The sequence below is a fragment of the Gadus macrocephalus genome, chromosome 10, assembly GCF_031168955.1.
Source record: "Gadus macrocephalus chromosome 10, ASM3116895v1".
In the NCBI taxonomy this organism is placed as follows: Eukaryota; Metazoa; Chordata; class Actinopteri; order Gadiformes; family Gadidae; genus Gadus; species Gadus macrocephalus.
The window spans coordinates 1,760,760-1,783,648 of NC_082391.1; the positions used below are offsets into that span (position 1 = coordinate 1,760,760).

General features: G+C 42.9%; 1 protein-coding gene across 3 annotated transcripts; it reads left to right on the forward strand.

Annotated features, from left to right (window-relative positions):
* Nucleotides 1–628: 628 nt before the first annotated feature.
* zgc:154054 (Alpha-1,3-mannosyl-glycoprotein 4-beta-N-acetylglucosaminyltransferase B-like) lies at nt 629–19,730 on the forward strand. 3 transcript variants are annotated; one of them, XM_060063891.1, is made up of 15 exons: nt 4,645–4,860; nt 6,621–6,761; nt 7,612–7,752; nt 8,766–8,899; nt 9,048–9,094; nt 9,787–9,900; nt 10,307–10,382; nt 10,658–10,772; nt 10,927–11,057; nt 11,604–11,711; nt 11,983–12,173; nt 13,161–13,239; nt 17,515–17,587; nt 18,823–18,935; nt 19,004–19,730. In XM_060063891.1, the coding sequence occupies exons 1-15, from the start codon at nt 4,770–4,772 to the stop codon at nt 19,019–19,021; spliced, it is 1,572 nt and encodes a 523-aa protein (XP_059919874.1). In that variant the 5' UTR covers nt 4,645–4,769; the 3' UTR covers nt 19,022–19,730. The 3 variants fall into 3 exon arrangements, with proteins under 3 accessions (XP_059919873.1, XP_059919872.1, XP_059919874.1); XM_060063890.1 differs by lacking the exon at nt 4,645–4,860 and adding an exon at nt 629–897 and having other exon boundaries at nt 18,823–19,730; XM_060063889.1 differs by having other exon boundaries at nt 4,644–4,860; nt 18,823–19,730.
* The last annotated feature ends 3,159 nt before the right edge of the window (nt 19,731–22,889 follow it).

Consider the following 22,889-nt stretch of genomic DNA (forward strand, 5'->3'; position numbering starts at 1 on the left):
CTGGATTGTGTCCAATGCCTTGAATGAATACCGAATGAATCAACGTTTTTATTTCCTATTTTAACCAAACCTCAGGAAAGCTACCCAACCTCACATCTCCACCGATGAAGAAATGTTCTGCTGCTCATGACAATATTTAAACTCATACTTATAAGGCTAATTTACCACTTTCACCTCTTTTAATGTCACATGCTGATGTAAGTTAATTAATTCTATAGACATGACATGAAGATGATTATTCATGTCAAGTTCAATAATACGGTAACTTTATACTTTTTTTGTTACGTGACCCATTATTGTTAATGGCCTTAGTCATTTTTTAATGATGTATGTAGGCCTACATCTTATGATGTTTGAAACGTTGTCATTAATTATTAATAGATGTTGTCTTGTTTGTTTTCATTATTTGTATAAACAAAGGTTGGCCATTGTGAACATTGTAAAAAATAATTAATACACGCTCCTATAAATTCACCTTAATAATAAAAAAATAAAAAAATTTAATACACGCTCCTATAAATTCACCTTAATAATAAATAAATAAAAAATTGTAATACACGCTCCTATAAATTCACCTTATTGCTGCACGTCCTCGACTGCCCTGTAGTGGGCGTCGTAGGACGTCCAGCAGAATCAACACTGCGGTCTTTACGTCTGACAGCTCTGGGCGGAGAATACACCAACCAGCTATAGTAATTGCTTTGGGAGGCGAGTTTCCATGTTGATAAGGCTACCTGTTTGGAGATTATAGCCTGAGTTGCGGATTACGTCTAAACGGAGATCACCAGAAGTTTGCTGGAGATGAGATGAAGTTTCGCCCTGTTCAGCTTGTGTTCCTTCTCCCTCTTGGATTTTTATTCTCATTTACTTGGATTAATTCGATCCCCAAACAGACAGGTAATCGGTAAACCCGTTCAACACAGACCAGAATACAGTCATAAGTGTTGGGTTAGTTACTCAAAAAAAGTAATAGGTTACTTATAGTTGCCTCTGTAAATTCTAATGAAATTACTTTACTGGTTACTGCATTTGAAGAGTAACTTCACTACTTATTACTTTCCCGTTTCTTAATTTACTGTAGATAAATGGACAAACATCATAGCCCTATCATCACTTAGTGTTTATTGCATAAATGTATACAAAATGGCATATAAAACCATATGAAAGAACAATATCCCTATCTGCACAAAGAAATATGCCTCACGTAAGATCCATAAACAACAGAAACAGGCTTTTGGAAACATGAGAACAAAAATTAAGTGGTCAATGAAAAATATAAAAATAAAGGTAACTTTATCCCATAAAATTAAAACAGAAATGTACTCAAGCGGCGGTGACACATGCTGTATGAACCAGATCTATTTAGCAAGCTATGACATCGTGTCTTCCTCTCACCCTCTTGCAGGCAAGAGCCTCACGTTTCAAACTAATGCCATCTATCCACTGCACCGTCATCCCTGTTGGCGTCCAAATATCCGCGGTGGTGGACGCATGATACAGGGACTCGAAAATTACTTATTACAAGGCAACTTTATAGCACTTTTCATACACAAGACTCAAAGTGCTTCACATATAAACATTGTCATAAAATAAAATAAGATAATAGTTAAGTAAAAGAAAACATATGCAAAGAAATTAGTAAAATAGAAAGTTTGTCATTTTAGCAAGTGGGAAAATGTTTTTCTGTCGGATGTTGGCTTGCGAGTCGCGGCTATTTTTGTATTTTTCTAAATCTGGGCAATTCAATAGTCGACAGGGGATGCATGTCTTCTATAATGAACCCTGTTACAGCCTGTTAATGTCTTTCTGTGTTACCTGCTTGCGCGCTCCAACACCTGAACACTCCTTCCACAAGTACGTCACTCAGATCGATCGCTATGGCAACGTGCCGAGGCAAGCATGCAGCACGCAAGCACACACCACTTCAGATCAGAACTTTGGTGCGTTCACGTCGATGGAAATTATGGGAAAACATTTATTTTTTGGCAATTTTTTTTTTTTGGGCCAAATTTTGCCCAGTTGGTGACGTATGGTTTACTAGTGACGCGCGTGAACCTGGCGGAACATGAACGTTTTACTCAACATAAAATAATCAACCATCATATCACATAAGCCTACTTTTATTGATTGACGTTGTAACCTCTGTTGGCATGACTTTGCTCTGTTTTAAACGTTGTGTACTGGTAAACAGTGGCGTCAGTAGGCTGTTTTATTAGGGGCTAAAGCCCCGGATATTATTGAAGTAGCCCCGAATATAATTTGTTAAAAAAAAGAAGTATATATATTGGTACATTTACTTGTAACTATGGAATGCATTAATTCAATTCAGAATTCTAGAAGTGATGAAATGATTCTAGTCATTAATTGTAGTTAGTTATTTAGAAAGAAACATGGGGATTCCATGGACATATCAAAATAAAGTAGCCTAGTCCTTCTAGATAGACCTTCTGAACAGTTTAAAAACATAGCCAGAATGTTGCCACCTCAATTGAATTAACCTATACTATCCCTAATCAGATCCATATATTTAGCCTATACACACACACACACACACACACACACACACACACACACACACACACACACACACACACACACACACACACACACACACACACACACACACACACACACACTATATATATATATATATATATATTAAACACAAAAGGAAATAGATTATTTCTCTGTGGTAACAATGCTTTTTGGCAATAAATCTTATACTGTTGGAAAGCCTGTTTAGTTCCCATCAAATGCTGCCCCGTTTGTAAGGAGCATGCATGAGCAGCAGTATGTGGGTTGCGCCCATGAAAAATCTGCCAAATCTTTTCTGCCATTGCCAAACAGGTTATTTTGCAGTTGCCATTGACACTTGATTTGGTGCCGGATTGGCACCTGATTGGGCAACTTCAAGCTGGTGTTCTGCAAAACCAAGTTGCGGCATTATTTGGAGTGAGCCCTGGTACCCTCTCCAAACTAAAGGCCCAGTTCCATATAACGGGGGATGTCAAAGACAGGCTGTGAAGTGGGCATCCCAAGAAGACGACACCCCAAGAAGACCGTTTCATCACCCTGTCAGCACTTAGGTGCCGTAGGCTGTCTTCTACAGATTTGCAGTCAAGGTTTGCAGGACGATATGGCCGACGGCTCTCTGCCCAGACAATCCGGAACAGACTACACGCAGCCAATCTCCGGTCTCATAGGGCTGCCAGGAGTCCTGCCATGACTGCCCTTCACCGTCAGGCCCGTTTGCGCTGGTGTCGGCAACACGAGCACTGGAACCTGAACATGTGGAGGAACGCTATGTTCAGTGATGACTCCAGATTCTGCCTACGGCAGTTGGATCGTAGGGTCAAAGTGTGGAGAAGATGCGGAGAACGCTATGCTGATTGCTGCACCGATAGAATTACATCTTCTGGTGGAGGCAGTGTGATGGCGTGGGGCGGCATCTCCCTCACTGGAAAAACGAGGGCTTGTCAGCATTGGCGGCAATCTCAATGCAGAGAGACATAGAGATGAGATTCTGCTTCCAGTGGCAATCCCATATCTCCACAGTCTGGGACCGAACTCTATCCTCCAAGATGACAACGCTCGCCCCCACAGGGCGGGGTTTATCAGAGACTACCTCCAGAATGTGGGAGTGGAGAGGATGGCCTGCTAGCAGTCCTGACCTCAACCCCGTTGAAAACCTGTGGGATCAGCTTGGGCGTGCTGTTCGTGCCAGAGTGACCAACACAACCACGTTGGCTGACTTGGGACAAATGCTGGTTGAAGAATGGGATGCCATCCCACAGCAGTGTGTGACCAGGCTGGTGACCAGCATGAGAAGGAGGTGCCAGGCTGTTGTGGCTGTGTATGGTTCTTCCACACGCTACTGAGGCTCCTGTTTGTGAAATGATTAAATTGTTAAATTGCCAATATGTCTTGTTTCTTCAAACTTCAATCATCCTATCCACCAAACACCAAGCGAGGCAATGGCAGAATAAGCTGTTTGGCATTGGCAGAGAAGATTTGGCAAATTTTTCATGGGCGCAACCCACACACTCAGCTCTGCTGCTCATCCCACAAGGGCATGTTCCTTCAAATGGGGCAGCATTTGAAAGAGAACTATACAGGCTTTCCAACGGCATTAGATTTATTGCCAAAAAGCATTGTTACCACAGAGAAATAATCTACCAAAGACAAATTTCCTTACTTTTTGTGTAGTTACTGGAGCTAGTTTACTAGCTAACCCACATTTGGACCTAGCGCTAGAATACAACCCTAAACTCCAACCTACTAGCTAGCTTGCCCTGGCCCACTCTCGCGCATCTGTGTTCGCGCTCTTGTGTGATTGCGCGTCCATGCATGCGTCCATGTACTTGGAATGGGTGGAGTCAGAGTCAGCGTTGAAGGAGAGGGGGTAGGACCATTTGAGTTGCGTCTTTTCAAAATCTGCTGGCGTATCGCAAATCACATATCCAACCTATAATCTAACTTTAGAAAAGTCATTTCGAGTCATCTGTCTCAAGTCTAAGTCAAGTCTCAAGTCATGAAGACCAAGTCAAAGTCAAGTCGAGTCTTTTATCAGTGTTAGTCAAGCAAGTCTCAAGTCCTCAAATTTGCGACTCGAGTCTGACAGACCCGAGTCAAGTCATGTGACTCGAGTCCCCCATGTCTGGTAATTGGGAGGCGAGTTTTCATGTTGATAAGGCTACCTGTTTGGAGATTATAGCCTGAGTTGCGGATTACGTCTAAACGGAGATCACCAGAAGTTTGCTGGAGAGGAGATGAAGTTTCGCCCTGTTCAGCTTGTGTTCCTTCTCCCTCTTGGAATTTTATTCTCATTTACTTGGATTAATTCGATCCCCAAACAGACAGGTAATCGCTGACAAGCCCTCGTTTTTCCAGTGAGGGAGATGCCACCCCACGCCATCACACTGCCTCCACCAGAAGATGTTATTCTATCGGTGCAGCAGCCAATCAGCATAGCGTTCTCCGCATCTTCTCCACACTTTGACCCACATACTCAGCTCTGCTGCTCATCCCACAAGGGCATGTTCCTTCAAATGGGGCAGCATTTGAAAGAGAACTATACAGGCTTTCCAACGGCATTAGATTTTTTGCCAAAAAGCATTGTTACCACAGAGAAATAATCTACCAAAGACAAATTTCCTTATCTATCTATCTATCTATCTATCTATCTATCTATCTATCTATCTATCTATCTATCTATCTATCTATCTATCTATCTATCTATCTATCTATCTATCTATCTATCAATCAATCAATCAATCAATCAATCAATCAATCAATCAATCAATCAATCAATCAATCAATCAATCAATCAATCAATCAATCAATCAATCAATCAATCAATCAATCAATCAATCAATCAATCAATCAATCAATCAATCAATCAATCAATCAATCAATCAATCAATCAATCAATCAATCAATCAATCAATCAATCAATATATATATATATATATATATATATATATATATATATATATATATATATATATATATATATATATATATGACGGTCTGTCTCACTTGTATTCATTTTACTCTGAAATAACTTGACTGGAACTTAAGATGTTTGGGGATAAGCAGCACAGCAGTCAGGTAGCTATTTAAAGCTATAATAAACTGCGTCTTTTGTTTTTTGGGGTAAAGTCTTTATGAAAACATGAAGATAACGAGACGGCTCGCCAGTGATGACGCTCACGCTAACGCGTGTTCCCGACAGCGACCGTTCATGTGCACTGCGTTGGGAATCTAGAGTTCTTCACAGCAGGTTTTTCTGAACTAAACAGAACTTAGTGTGTGCTTTGTATAATTGAGCGATGAGCCTATCTAACCGTATGAGTTGTAGTTATTCAACTAAACATTTAAGAATGGTAGGAATGCATCCCGCCCTCACAGTCCATTGTGCTCAGGCGCACCTCATTCTTCGACGTATTACCATACTGACACACCAAACGGCTATTTGATTTGCATATTACTCAGTGTTGCATAAGGTCATTGCTGTTAGCACCTATGCCTGGCAGTGTTACTGTTTTAGCTTTAACCCTAGTTTGAGCTCTAACCCTAACCCTAACCCTAACCGGATTAACCCTTAACCCCAAACCCTCACGTCTAACCCCTAACTGCTAAAGACTCATTTGTATGCATTTTTATAGTGAGAAAACAGGAAGGTAGGGTCGCTGTGATCAGGACTGGGCCTTAATGGCCCCTGACCCCTAGCTCCTAACCATGACCCTAACAGTCCCTATGGCTCCGCCAGAGGCATGCTAAAATATAATTTGACAAAATAACTTTGTTTTGCTGTACCAGCATTTAACGCGCATGTGCCCTGGCAACAAATGTAAAATGATACCAATAGCATCTGGGTTTCCTTGGCTCAAACCCGTAGCCCCCTGGTTCCTACATTAATTCCATCCGACCTGTTACTTCGTTGGTAACACTTTGCCGCAGAGGGGGCTGAAGGAAGCGCTCCGACCCAAAACGCTACAAGTGACAACTCGCTGCTCTGCAGAAAAGTAGGTGATGATGGCTCCATCACCAGACCGGTATTGTTCTTTAACATCTCTCTTTTTTTTTCCTCACAATCTCTTATATTAAATATCCTGTAGATTCATATGAGGAAATACAGAGTCTTTACAAACGTCTGCTGAAGGCTGAAGCAGCGGGAGTGCGGGTCAACCTCGAGCTGCAAAGGGCTCTGGAACGCCTGGCTAACTTCTCAACCACCAAGGTGCCCAGCACTGCCCCAGGTCAGTGTCCACAAGCTGTTACTGGTGCTAAAGACCTTTGATAGACCCATTATCGGTTTGTAGGAAAGAAACTCAATTTCATAGCATGGTTGTTTTGCCCTTAGTCGTTCTTATATCCTACCAGTTATAACGAAAGTGAGACCATGATCATTTCAGGCTTTGCTTTGGTATGAAACATACTGCCAGGTCTATAGAGCCATGGTTATTGTAAAAAAAGTAAACGGCAATTGCTCAACGGCAAATTGCACTTGGCAAAAAGTAACCTCCAAGTTATTTTAACCATTTTGTAAAGCGTTAACTTAACGAGATATTTGTTATGAAATCACCCTTTTCTCCAACTCTCCAATTTCTGATAGGGTGTATTAGGTGTCACATATCCCTACCTACAGACAAGACTTTATTACCTTGCACTCAACAACACCACAAGAGAAAATGTGGATAGTTGGTGTAGCCTACCATTTACATATTCTACAGTTCCTGCTTTGTTTCGCCTGAAGCTAAAATTGTAGCATAATCATGACTGAAAAAGAGTATTAAAACAATGCGCCGAAACTTGAAAAGCGGGTGTTCAGCAGACCAGCTCAGCTTTTATACTACTATGTTAAAGTTCTTCAAATTCTTTAACAAGGAAAGACCAGGAAAACGACTGATCATATCTTTAGCAAGGGATTCCGGCAAGATGCAAAAGTAAGTATTTGCTTGGCAGTATACGAATTGCAGACACAGAGAAGCAACATTGGAAAGAGAGCCACCAACATGCCAACATAACACCATTTCTATCTTTATTTCACTGCAACAAATACAAACAACACACTTTTCTCGTCTTCTTCTTTTGGTGATCTCTGCTTAGGCCATCCAAGACAGGAGCTGGCCTCTTCAGATCTGCCCCATACTCTTCCCCTGCCCAACATCTTCAGCTTCCTGCCTCACCTAAAGGAGCACGTGGACGGCCTGACCCCCAACATCGTCCTGGGACAGGGGCGGCGTGGGGGTAAGGGAGCTAATTCATAAGATCACACACAAACACTCTTACTACGCTTTCCCCTTCCGCTCTCTCCGGCCTCCGTTACGCTTGTCCCTTCAACGCGACCTCTGCGGCAAGATCACAGCAGGATGCATTTCTCGTCAAGTGTGGACCCTCGTGAATAGGACTTTAGGATGGCCCCAGGACGTGTTTAGGCGGTCCAGGCCACTTTCTGATCGGGATCAGCTTAGTGTAGCCACAATCCAACCATTCAACATTCCTCCATTTTTGTCAACAGCCTTTGACCAGTAAAGATCCCATATCATGCTTTTTTTAGGGTAAATGATTGCGTTTGGGCGTACTACTAGAATAGGGTTACATTCCTGTATCTTAATAATACCCCTTATTATTCTTTGAAAAGTCAAAAAAGCATGATATCACCCCTATGAATGATTAGGGGGAACAAGGGATCCGATCACAAATCTGTCCAGGCAATTCAAACGCCGACAAACAACCAGTAACTCAAACAACCTGTAACTCAAACCGTACCTCAAACTAACCTTAACTTGCTGTCTGAGCTCCAAGGAATTTTTGTTGGGCAATCTTAAATGCACCTAGGAAATCATAATTTGTGTTACTATTTTCCTCATTGTATGTTGTTCCGCACTTAAGTTGTGAAACAGTATAGTACAATAGTATACGATTTAGTACACTTGTATACTCTTTCCTTATACTCTGTAATATACTATTTTATTATCATGCCACTTCGATGCTACAGTGTGAAGCATTTCACGTCTCCATTGCACATTATCCGTAAACATATTACATTTGATGTTATATTTTACCTGGTACACTTCATAGTATCTGTTACCTGGTATTACTTCCTTGTATCTGTGACCTGGTATCCTACACTTCATTCATAGCTGATGTCTATGAGGCAGTAAAACAAGGACATCTTGCTCCGTAGTTCCCCTAGCCATGTGCTTGTACGTATGTGTGTGTACATCATATGTATATATGTGTGTGGGTGTGTGTGCCAGTTTCCTTGGTGCTAGGTGTGCCAACAGTGAGGCGGGAGAAGCAAAGCTACCTGATCAACACTCTGAGCTCTCTACTCTTCAGCCTAACGCCCTCACAGTGCGCAGACCTCCTCATCATCATCTTTGTTGCAGAAGTAAAACTTGCACACGCACGCACGCACACACACGCACACGCACACACGCACACGCACAAAAATATATTTGCATCGATAAAATACAAATGTTTATGACCACAGTTGCATCTGCCCTCCTGAAAATCCCCCTCCTCCCTGTTTGCCCCAGACCGATCTGGAGTACGTGCAGACTGTGGCGGACCTCCTCATCAAGAGGTGGGAAGGGATCCTGGTTCGTCTCCCAGCCTGTTGCGGGCTCAGAGTATTACTGCGATATGTGACGAACAGCTTTTCATCTATTTCACACACAGCAGATTGTGGAAAAAAACTCACATTTATACAGCCTGAGATACATTTGGAAGCCAATTGCAATTTGTCAAACATTTGCATGTTTACAAAGTATATATCGAAAACAGGAACTACTTTCAGCACAGGTTTAACTAGCTTACTATTGTGGCTGCAAGAAGATGCATTCCAGCACCATCTTTACATGGAGGCAATGCTAATTAGTGTGGCAAATTGGTTAGTCCTCCTGCAGAGACGTAAGACTGAAACAGACGTGGGAACATACACCTGACCAACATTCTCTGCTTACTGCACACAGAAGTTACAGAGGTTTCCATTTGCTAAATCCATTTGCGAAATTATGCATGATGTTATTAACAAATGAAACAAAGAGGTTCACCTCTTCTAGTCTATTCTATATATCTGTTCTTATCTACTGTTGAAATGGGGCATGACTGGCCATGGTGCTGTTGGTGGTGGCAGTGGGGGTTTGGGTTGTGTTTTTGTTTGAGTTTTGTTTGTAAGTTTGTATTTTCGAAGTAACTGACACTGTGGCCTGAGGTGCTGTCTCTGTAATAGAGGACCGGGGATCTTCTCCCACTTTCTTTGTTTCCTTCTCCCAGTTTCCCCGCGGAGGCCAGCGCAGGGCTGCTGGAGGTGGTGTCCCCCTCTCAGTCCTTCTACCCAGACTTCACCACGCTGCACGAAACCCTCGGGGACTCCAAGGAAAGAGTCAAGTACGACAAACACGATTGCTGGTCGGGCAGCAGATGGGAAGACCAGCAATGTGTCAAATGGACATTGGCCAAATGTCCACTTGCTAAAAGTTTGGAAAATGTGGCCATCGCACTGTAAATGTTCAAACTGATTAGAAGGGTGTAAAAGAAGGAATTAGTGCGCTTGTCGTTTCCATGCCTAGAAATAGACCCAAAATACTTTAAAGATGACAGCTGCATAACGTGATGGCATATTGGTGGTGGGCATAGGCAACAAACAGCAAAATACAGTGCACAGTTTGGTAACCAGTGTTTTATTATGGGAGTGCCATAATTTAGGTAGTAACTCGAACACTGCTTCTAACTAACCTACTATGCATAAGGAAAGTGTCAACACTTGTAAATGTCAACACTTGTCTGTTTGTAGATGGAGAACCAAGCAGACTTTGGACTTCAGCTACCTCATGCTTTATGCTCAGGATAAAGGAAAATACTATGTTCAGGTATTATGCAAATACACACACACTCACACCCACAAACCCACACACACACATGCTTGAGCTGGCACATCATTGCGAGCTGAGTGGTTAATGAAAAATATACCTCAATCTCCTTATCAACTGCAGCAGCAGCAGCATAATCATATCCTGGATTATTTTCAAGACACATGTTACACGTCAGAGTACCGCAAGCATCGCTACACTGCTTTAAGAACTGTGGTACATTTCCATGTCTGCAGCGTAGGTCTGACTTCTTCACGGCTGCGTTTCTGTTTCAGCTTGAAGATGACATTGTCGCGACGACCGACTACTATGGCATGATGCAGAGATATGCCCTGCAGCAAGAGGCAGACCCATGGCTTTTCCTGGAGTTCTCACAGCTTGGTTTCATAGGTAGGGGTGTGTGTGTGCGTGTGTGTGTGTGTGTGTGTGTGTGTGTGTGTGTGTGTGTGTGTGTGTGTGTGTGTGTGTGTGTGTGTGTGTGTGTGTGTGTGTGTGTGTGTGTGCGCGCGCGCGTGTGTTTTAATGTTTTGTGAAAATGTTCAAGGCAAGATGTTCCACACCCAAGACCTCACGATGATAGTTGAGTTCTTTCTGATGTTCCACAAAGACAAGCCCATTGATTGGCTGCTAGACCACATCCTGTGGGTAAAGGTCTGTAATCCGGAGCGAGATGAGGTGAGCATGTTGGCATAACAACTCCTGTCGTGACATACATGAGATATAGACACAGGTTTTCAAATAGTATGAAGTCCCACATATAAGTTGCATTGAGAGGATCCAACTATGACATATACAATAACTATGCTGTGGGAGTCTTGTTCAGATCTTCTTAGATGTTCACAAATTCTACATTTTATTCTTTGAATGGGTTTTCAAAATGTTTTTTTTAATTCACTCACAATCTCAAAAAGTCTTGCTTGGAACTGGTTCACCTTGAAAAGAACAGAGTTTATTTAACCAACAAAGTTTGGTTAACCGGCCATTTGGTCTGTGAACACAACACACCATTTAAATTTTATGTATAAATATATTTAGTGTTAGGAACCTTGATGTCCGTTGTCTATCTGAAGAGTTGTCATAATGCCTAACACTACCTGCTCCTTAGGTACACATTGTGAACAAATACATCACTTGTGTCTTCTAAATGAATGAACAATGAATAATATGAACTGTAATTATTCAAACAAACCAATATCCATGTTGATATGTTCCCTCATTCAGAAACACTGCAACGCACAGAAATCCTTAATCAAACGCCGACACAAGCCCTCTCTCTTTCAACACGTGGGCCTGCACTCTTCTCTGTCTGGAAAGGTCCAGAGTCTCAAGGTAGGCTCGCCTACTTCTCCTTTTAAAGTCGAACAACAAGGTATTGCTCAACGACCCCCCCCCCCCCTAATGCAGAGCCTAATGCAGGCTAAATGCAGGCCTGCTGCTTGCCTAATGTAGGCTAAATGCAGGCTAAATGCAGGCCTGCTGCTGGCAAAATGCAGGCAAAATGCAGACCTGATGGAGGGCTAATGCAACAGTGAGCGAACACTGGTGTGTGTCTAACACGACCCCCCCCCCCCCCCCCCTAATCTCTTCTCTCTGGGAGCAGGATAAGGACTTCAGTAAGCAGGTGTTCAGGGCCCACAGTAACCCCCTGGCCCAAGTGTCCACCAGCCTGGCCCACTACAAGACGCACACCCTGGGGGGCCTCTACCTGGGACAGGGCTTCTTCTGGGGGCTCACGCCCGTCCGGGGGGACCACGTCACCATCCGCCTGGCCCAGCCCGCCCACGTCAAACGGTCAGTGGGAGCTGGCCTAATGCAGGCCTGCTGCAGGCCTAATGCAGGTTAAATGCAGGCTAAATGCAGGCATAACGCAGGCTAAATGCAGGCTAAATGCAGGCATAATGCAGGCCTAATGCAGGCATAATGCAGGCATAATGCAGGCTAAATGCAGGCCTAATGCAGGCTAAATGCAGGCTAAATGCAGGCCTAATGCAGGCTAAATGCAGGCCTGCTGCAGGCCTAACATACAGTAAACTACTGTACTCTCTCACACAAACGCACTTAACCATTTGAGATACACTTTTACATTCCAACACAAATATATATATTTTTTAATATTAAAGGTCACAGAACAAAGGATGTGTTTAGTTGCTTGTTTTAAGTGTGCATTGATGATATCGCCCAATATATATGTATACAAATTGTTCATACAGTATGTCTAGATATTTAAATATATCATCTCTATATATTATTATCTATATATAGATATAGCTCTATATATTTATGTGTACATAAATGTCAGAATGACTTAGCTTTTGAAATACTGCGAACTTTTCTGAGAACTAAAGTGAAACTTCTCCTTCTGGCCACTTTCCATCTAAATATACCGTTGTCTGGATCCATATCTCTCTTATATTATCTCTTATATATCTCTTATCTCTTCTCTTTTCCCACTCTACTGCTGGTCACCTGTGAATTTCTCCCAAGGGGGATTAATAAAGGACTATCTTATCTTATCTTATCTTAACTGATTCTGATTGGTCAGGGTAAGGCTTTGAAGATTTTGATAGTGTGTGTGCATGAGAGTCCAAGTTTGAATTATGCCCCAAACCCCTCCAGGCTTTACTCAGCCATAGTTGGCTGAGTCAGATATCTACACACTTTTTTATCAATAACATTATCACCCCTACCATTCATTGTATACCTATTACATATCGACCAGGTGGATATCAGAAATACATTTTTGGTAATTCCTTAACATCATTTGTGTTTACATTCTAGATACCTGTTCCGAAGCGGCAGTTTTGAGTCTCATCTCGACAAATTCTACAACACCACGGTCGAAGTGCTGCCAAGAAATGTAAGTGGCCTGTGTGTGTGTGTGTGTGTGTGTGTGTGTGTGTGTGTGTGTGTGTGTGTGTGTGTGTGTGTGTGTGTGTGTGTGTGTGTGTGTGTGTGTGTGTGTGTGTGTGTGTGTGTGTGAGAGAGAGAGAGTGTGTGTGACACTTGACACAGTGCTGGTCTTCATTTCAGCCTAAAGTGTTACTTGTGTGTCACAACGTACTTGTGAGCTCCCACCAAAACTAACTCTTGGCTTTAACTCTCCTGGCTGTTAGGTATAGTGTGTTTCACTCTGCTGGCTGCTGCAGATAGAGTGCGTTTCACTCTCTTGTAGAGTGTGTTTTGGTTTGTGTGCTGATGTCATGTGAACCGTCCTCAATTCAAAGGGCAAGGTGTTGGTAGGAGTGATGCTAGCCATTTGCACAAAAAATAACTGTACGCAGAGCATGACACAGCAAGGCTAAGGACGTGACCAGCCCATGCTTCTAGGCAAGGCAAGGTAAGGCGAGGCAGGCAACTTTATTAATATAGCATTTTTCATACACAAGGCAGACTCAAAGTGCTTCACATCTAAACATTGTCATACAATTCTATAGCATTACTTTCCCGGTTGAGACTGGATATTCTGGTTCTACCAGACTGCATTCTGCATTCTGCATTCATTGTCTCACAAGTTAGACAAACCCAGATGCCACTGAAGACATGTTTCTGGAATGGACATTCAGGTTCAGGTTCAGGTTCAGGTTACTTTATTTGTACCCGTAGGTAAACTTGTGTTGCAGTTTAAAAGTGGGCTTCCGTCACACAGTTAGGACAACACATACACACAAACACAAATGGGACAGTTACATACAGTGGATAAAACAATTAAAGTGCTCCAGTGCTAATCCAAATTTGGACACTTAACTCTGACCAACATAATTAAAATATAATAAAACCCTGATAAATTGATCAACAAATAAATAAATAACGCATACAAAATTAATGTTGTGCAAATCTAGCAGTTTCTACAGCTTGTTCTTCAGCGTGATTGCGGCTGGAACAAGCCTTGTCTATCATTCTTCAGAAGAATATCTCCGTAACAAAACAGGAAACACTGCATAACTCCACCCTCAGCACTCACTGGTTCCCGACCCAGGCTCTGGTTATGCAATGATTTATGAGGCATGATCAAAACTACATTTCTTCAACCATTGAAAGATATGCCACTGATCAATCATTGTAAGGTGAATGGTAGAATAGAATTGCCACCCATAAGACCCATAAGGGTTTGATGCCTTACTGAAGCATGTATGCAGCAAGCACAATGATCTCCACTGTAAATTTGTAAGTCACATGCATTATAAAACGCAGGGCAGTTTTTAAATGCAAAAAACGAAAATATAGTTTTTATTATAACCAAGTGCGCCTAATTAAGACCAAATCAATAAAATAACACTACTTCATCCATCTTTGTATGCGTCAGGCTGCCTCTATACACCTGCTGCCACCAAACTACTGCACCCTAGCGATGCACCGTACTGCAGCACTCGGTTAACTGGTACAGAAGGAAATGCTACAAAAAAATAGGATGGTGCCTGAAATATGACCGGCACATCAACTTTGAACCAAACAAAGGAACGTCTCTTCTTTTTGAGGAAGTTTCCCTTTTAACTAACAGAATGAGGCCATTATTCTTTCGGACAAATTTGGCATCCAAAAAGAAACTGCACACATCATTTTATCCAAAGCAACCTATGTTCACGTAACGCAGTGCAAGTGAACATTGTCTTGTAGCACCGATGCTAGACTTTAGACTTTTACTTTATTGTCCCCTGGGGGAAATTCTTTTTCACTCCATAATACATTTGTGGGCCGCACGCCGACAGACAGAATCAGATTGACAGCATACACAACAAAAACAAAATGCAGAAAAAATGCAGACAAAATATGTGAATAGTGTGGAACAGGGGTGAGTTATCTTGGCATTTTATTTAAGGCTGCTATGGCTGCAGGCACCAGGCTTTTGCCATAGCGTGCCCTCTTGCACAACAGGGACCTGTACCTGCGTCCAGAGGGCGTGATGGTGAAGTGGCAGTTGAGAGGGTGTGTGTTGTCCTGTGCTATTGTGGATGCGATGCGTGAAATGGCCTTAATAGGTTAAGCTCTGACAGTGTGGGTGTGGGGAGACCGATTAATTTGGCAGCTATGTTTGTGACACGTGTGAGTATGACCCGGTTTTTGACAAGTGAGCATGAAGAAGAAGCAGGTGGAACAGTGGAGCAGGATGGGCTGGACAATGCATCGGTACAGCAGTAGGAGGAGATGGGGGGCAACATAGAGTCCTTTAAGATTACGGATGGCATACAGTCTTTGATGGCTCCTTTTTTGAATGTCCGATGTGTGCTGGTTGAAAGAGAGTTTATTGTCTATTGTGAGTCCGAGGTATTTAAAGCTGTCAACCGTTTCTACTGTGTCGCTTTCGAGAGAGTGGGGGGCTGGGATGATGGAGTGCCTATTGTTATTTATTTAGCTTTGGATAAATTGATGCAGGTGGTTAGGTGTGCACCATTTAGAGAAGTGTGTGACATTGTTGTGGTAATCCGATACAGTTATTGTCTGACAGAAGAGCTAGGATGGCAGTGTCGTCAGAGTATTTGAGGTAGGTGGTGGGGTGGGAGGGGCTGGTATAGTGATTAGTGTACAGGGTTTAAAGGAAAGGGGCTGAGCACAGAGCCCTGAGGGCTATGGAGAGGAATGGTTATGTTGTGGCCTACACATAACGGTCAGGCAATAGGCGAGCTGAAATGTGTCCAGGGGGCTGGCAGGGACGAGAGGATGTGTTTTTTGTCCAGCTTGTTCGAAGCACTTCATGATGACAGATGTGAATGCTACGGGCGGGAATCATTTAAATCGAGGGAGTTGGTTTTCTTGGGGACAGGAACATTGGTGGTCCTTTTGCAACATTTGGGGACTACAAACTCGAGCAGGGATGGGTTGAAGCTGTCCTGAAGCATCTTCCAGCTGGTCTGTACAGGCCTTGAGTTCTCTGCCAGGGTTCCGGCCCAGGTGCCTTGTCTGTCATTCTTAAGCAAACACGATCAGATATGGTAAACTGCGGCCTTAAACAAATTGACATTGTTAAGCTACGTCGTACAACGTTTTTTAAAAAGTACCCAGGCACTTTATCAAAAAAACTATTTGTTTCATTCGAATACTACAACCACTCAAGGGTGCCATCTCAGAATCACTACAAATCAAATTTCTGCGATGTTCCTTAGGTGAGATCAGTAATTCAGTAAGAGGACCCAGACGTTTTGCCGGGTCGATAAGTTCTGTCATGAAGCGTGGAGCCCATATATGGACGATGAATCTCGGCTTTACATCCCAGACAAGTTCTTTTGACCATTTATATGAACCATATATATTTACCTTTAAATTAGTGAAAACTTTTAAAGCGTATTGATATTTCATAATTGTAATTATTTACTTAAAAATTAGCTAGGCTACTTATTTGGAAAACAGCACCCATCTTTGGACGTTATCATTCTCAGGGCATGGTTTCAGATCTTTAGAAACTTTCTTCACTTTCTTTACCGTAGTAGACTTTAGTAAATACGACAAAGTTTTACTTAGAGATTAATATAACTTCTTATTGGGTTGGTGGACAAGGTCCATTTGAAATGCCTCAACTTGTGGATGTGGTAGTAAAGCATTTACTGCATGAAAATAGCTATTAATAAATACAGGTCCAAGCTTCACTTTGAGTACAAAGTTCTAGCACTCCAACATCCTGCCCTTTCTTCTTGCGTGTGTATCAAGGCATCCCTTTATGTCCCCAAAACCAAGGCAACAGCGCCTACTACAGGACAAGAACTGTGACCTGCTGTAATGTTGCAACACAAACAGTCCTAAGAAAGTTATCCATTTCAATATATGTATATTCCCAATCAGTGATTCCCAATGGATTTTTTGAGACTATGGTGGGGGGCTTACAATCCTCAAGAGGGTTCGGGGGGCATGCCCCCTTGGAGAAAATTTTGAATTGATTTAATTTAAATGCATCAATCTGGTGAATTTTGAGAACCAAAAAATTACATATAAATGACAAATTACTTACAATTTGCTGGTACTGATAGGAATGTTGATGACACAATGTAAAGGGTCATACTAAATGGGGTTTAGGACTTTTCAGAAAGCATTTAAGAAAAGATGAAAACAAAAATGACAATGTGTCTTAGTACTTCAGAATACATCACAGTGATGGTGGTTTTAATTGTGGTCTTAATGGTGGTTTTAATTTTGCAATCTGCAGGCGTCAATGTCCACGGAAGTGTCTGTTGGCTCCCCACCTCAATACATTGGATCAGATGGATTCATTGTTATCGGTAATGGAGCTCCACCACACACACACACACACACACACACACACACACACACACACACACACACACACACACACACACACACACACACACACGCACAGCCCATTCTGACAGTGTTCTGCTCAGTCATGAAGAGAGCCACGGAGAGCTACGTAGCCTAAAAAATAAGACATCTCAGATAAAGTCAAATAAAGAGGAAGAAGGACTACACACTCAGCAGTGGCGGCTCCATCATCACTGATCTATATATTTAAGAGCTACTGTTTCCCCCACATAACTGTCGATGGCCAGATGCTGACATTTACAATTCAAATTGTACAGCCCCTCGACCCTTAAAGGAGACATATTATACCACGCGTGTCCACCTAGATCTGTGCTGGATCGATCAGTCTACCAGCCTACCCAGTGGACTGAAGTAAACGTTGCTCATCTATCCAGCACAGATCTAGGTGGACACGCCCACTAGTGATGTCATATGGGGCCGATTTTCGAAACGGCTTGTAAGGCTAATCACACTCACACCTGGGGGTATAATATGTCCCCTTTAAGCTCTTTATGACTGAATGTCTATATTGGGATTCTGGATAACACACAATTGCCTTCTTTATAGCTTAGCAACAAGGAGGACACAAGCACAATACATCACAAGAACAGGGACACATGCAAATGCTTGTTGTCTGCAGTTTTATCTTAACTTTAAAGCTAATCAAATAGCCTCATTGAGCACATAGATCTATTTGTATATAAGTTGTGAGGAGAAGGCAGAGGGCAGTATCAACATGTAAAGGGATATTTTAGCAATATGGTCTTCTTATCAACTTGGTGCAGATTAATTGATATAGTCCATAGCCCTCTGTAGTCGTAGAAATGATTAGTCATCATGGGATGCATTGTTGTTGTGATGCCATGGTGTTACTCCTGTAAGAAAGCCTAGGATACACTACATTAAGGTTTACTTAGAATTTGAATAACTACAACTCTCTAGAGCTCTCTCAAAATGGTACCAAAAAGTCCCATTATTCATTCCAACGTACAATCCCTACACGATGATCAATCATCCAGTGAGTGGAACGACGACTTTTCAATATTGACGGCTGAAGTAATTTGTGTGTGTGTGTGTGTGTGTGTCTGTGCGTGCGTGCGTGCGTGCGTGCGTGCGTGCGTGCGTGCGTGCGTGCGTGTGTGTGTGTGTGTGTCTGTGCGTGCGTGCGTGCGTGCGTGTGCGTGCGAGAGAGCAGGTGATTTTCAGGCTGGGGTAGCAGAGGGCCTGGTTGACGAAGCGCTGCAGCCCGTCTCTGCACTGCGTCTGATGGTGAACGCCGATTCGGATGCCTGGGTGCTGCTCAGCGAGGTACGCTGTTCTCCTGTTCTGAGCCTCTTCCTGGCTTTGCTCCGTGCTAATCGTCTCTTGTCTTCTAGCTGTCCATTGAAGTTTGACGCCCATTGAGGAAGGAAATGAAAGCAGCCCTGCTACACCGATCCACACGGCCCTGGTCGGAACCAATGGTCCAGAACACTGAGTTAGGGTAACGGTTTGTTAGGGTTAGTTCCCTGGTGAGAGCATACGGTCCACTCCAGAAGAGGGTGAGTTAAGGTTAGTAAGGGTTACGGTTCGTTAGAGTTAGGGTTAGTTAGGGTTAGGGTTAGGTTTGCTTAGGTTTAGTAAGGATTGAGGTTAGTTCCCTGTGGGGAACAATTGATCCAGAACACTCCAGAAGAGCGTAAGAGTTAGTTAGGGTTAGAGTTAGGGTTAGTTAGGGTAAGTGGTAGTTAGGCTAAGTGGTAGTAAGGGTTAGTTAGGGTTAGTTCCCTGGTGGAAACCAATGATCCAGAACATTCCAGAAGCCTGTAAACCTTCAACCAACAATACTAGATTTCTATGACTCTTACATTAAGTATATATTTATTTTGATAATATAAATTTGACTTTTTTTAAAAAAAACATTCATGTCATGTAATGAGTATAATGTATTAAGTTAAAGATGACTAAATACATTCAGTATTAAAATATATTTTTGTAACATAAAAAACCAAGCCTCTACTGGAACATGGTATCCTACTAAGTGGGCGGTGTTTAAGATGTATATTTAACTGAGAAAGAAAGTGCTTTGTTTGTTGTCAAAATAATAAAATCAGAATCCAGAAATCTACTCTTCACTACCTTCTGAGTTAGTGACACATAAGTGGGCTGACAAGGAGAACATGTGAGAAGAGCGGGGACATAAGGGAGGGGAAGGAAGGAGGCACTCTGTGCTCCACCTGCAGAAGGGTTCATAGTCGTTTCTGGACAAGCCAGGCTCGGTGCTGTGGAGAAATAGACTTTTAACGTTTTTTTTTTCTTTAAATGTGTCATAATTGTTGCCATAGGTCGGCTTGGGCAGTTAATTGATGTGTCACTGACTTTGTAATCAGCTTGTATTTGTTTGAGAGAGTCTTATGTGCTTTCCAATTGTTCAAAGAAGCATGTATACATGTTGTTTTATTTAGGCCAGGACTTGCTCCTACATCAAACTGAGACCCTGCAAACGTGAGGAATCATCATTTGAGTTAATAAGCTAGCCTGGCTCGATGCAGGATGTAATCCACAGCAAGGCGTTCATAACGACTCAATGTGTATTTGTCCGTCTGGCAGCAACGTGGTGTGGGTGTAGTATAGAGAGGGTAGAAAGAATGGTGCATAGTGAGGGTAGAGAGAACAGTGAGGGTAGAGAGAATAGGGAGGGTAGAGAGAATAGGGAGGCTAGAGAGAGATGCGGTAGACTCCCCCAGTCCCATTGGGCGAGGAAAAGCATGTGTGCTCGCTTCGTCCTTGTCTTGAAATGAAAGCATTGAGGTAACCGTCGAAGGTTTGAAGGTTTTCTCGTCAAGCGCGTTTCCAGTCAACCTGCGGCGGGTTCCCATTGTTCCCATTAGTAGCCACATGTGTCGGCCCAAGGGGCTGTTTCAGGATTTGGTTTGCAGTGGGAAACGCTCAGGACAGGACAGGCATGACTGCTGCCCCGCCACCTGGACCAGCCTGCTGAGGACTGGGTCTGAAGGGGAAATCAACCTGATGCTAAACACGACATGCGTTTAAGAATGCAGTTACAGACCTAAGGTTACGTTGACTCCTAGTGGTGATAACTAGTTACTGGTGGTGAGTCTTCTGACTTGGCAAAGCTAGTCAAATGATTACTAAACAACAACCAGTCCCCAGGTAACCATGTATTCTCAATTAAACATGATTAAACATAATTTTAGCAACAGCATGGCAAGAGGGCAGTTTCATTTGGATTTGAGAGCGAAAGTATTTTTACCCAAGTTTGTAACAGTTTTGATAGGTCAAGGTTAAGCTAGTGGGTGTTTTATTGTAGACCAGTTGTGGTTTGATCTATTAAGGTCCACTGGATGAAGATGAGAAAGAAAAGAGCAGGGTAGTCAAGCAGGGAACCCATCTCACCAAAGAGTTCCAGCAATTAGAGCGCGGGAAGGAACACTTTGAAGAGGTCCTGAATAAAATCCCCCGAGACATCCCCCTAGTCACAGAGGAAGCAGGAAAAGACCTAAACACAAACTGTGGTAGGATATCTAAGGAGGAAATAAGGAGTCAGCAAAAAACGGAAGTTTGGCAGGGAAGGATAATCCCCTCCTGATACTGAAAGCAGACATCAACACCACCACTGATATACTCCATGGGCTCCCCTAAATTACATCTGGGAAGAGGAAGAGATTCCCAATGACTGGAAGGAGGGGTTAATTGTCACAGTCCCGAAGAAAGGAAACCTCAGTGAAACCTATGGCTTCATGCTACTCTCAGAACCAAGCAAAACCCACTGCTGAATTATCCCAGACAGAATGCAAGAACCGCTAATCATGATTTTCAGGAGAGAGCAAGCAGGTTTCCGGAAAAACAACTCCTCTACAGATCACACTGCATCACTCAGAATAATAGTTGCTTTCGACAGTCTAGGCAGAAACATTTAGTTGAACATGCTCAGACATTATGGAATACCCATAAAACTGGTCAACGTCATCAGATCACAGGTCAAGATATCTCAAATGGTAAGCTCTCGGAAAGTACGTCAAGGCTGCCTACCAGCCCTGATTTTGCTGATGAACTGACTCTGGTATCAGGAACACATACAAGCATTCAATGCAAGACCACCAGATTACATGAACACAGTAAACAGATAGGCCTCAGGATAAACGTTGGGAAGACCATAAGGTTCAACACCAAAAACCACCAACCTATCACAATTGAGGAGCAACCCCTTGAAGATGTGGTTAAGTTTGTATACCTGGGAAGCAACATCAGCACAGATGGAGGAGCTGATGAAGGTGTCGAGCTGCACATCAGCAAAGCAAGACGTGCCTTGAAAACACTCCGACCTGCATGGCTCTCTTCCCAGCTCTCCAGAAACACCAATCAGAATCTTCAATACAAACGTAAAATCGGACCTTCTCTATGGCTGTGAATCTGTGAAACATGGAAAACCACCAAATAAATCATTGATAAACTACAAGTTTTTATTAACAACTCTCTCAGATAGATACTGAGGATTTGGTGGCCCAACAAAGTATTGTAACGGCGGCCAAGAAGCACACAGAGTAAACCTTCAGTACCGCGTGCCATACACCGCACGACTGCAGAACCTTTATTCATGACCAACCAAACAGCGCACCCAACAGACTAACATGTCCTTCTCGATGATGGTGGTGGCAACGATGCACACAACATGTTAACACTCAACAACACTCAACTACACACAACCAATTAACTACCCCATTAACCCCAATTATCCCAACAATTACAAAGGACGACAAAGGCACTTTGTTTATCAGGCAACATGGATTCCCAGGATCCCCTCCGCGAACCCGTAGGAGTCGCCACAGTATCAAACGTAGACCTGTGGAGACGCATGAACCAGGGGCAAATCCGTCTTGAAATAAAATCCAGGAAGTGGGAATGGATAGGTCATACACTTAGGAAGGATCCGAGGAATATAGCGAGACAAGCTCTGGACTACAATCCCCAAGGCAAAATTAGCCAGGAAGACCTAGATCCAACTGGAGGCGCTCCACGCTTGAGGAACTGACCAAGACGGGGACCTCCTGGCAAGAAGCAAAGTCCATCGTGCAGAGCAGAGGGAGTTGGAGATCTGTGGTGGACGCCCTTTGCTCCCAAGGGGGCCAAAAGGATTAAAGAAAAGAAGAAGGATGAAGGTAACCAGCCTCAAGGTGTATCATCTACTTATCAAGTTCTTCTTTGAAGGAATGGACCACGGTCAACCACATTGTTCATACTGTTCATACTTCTTACTTTACA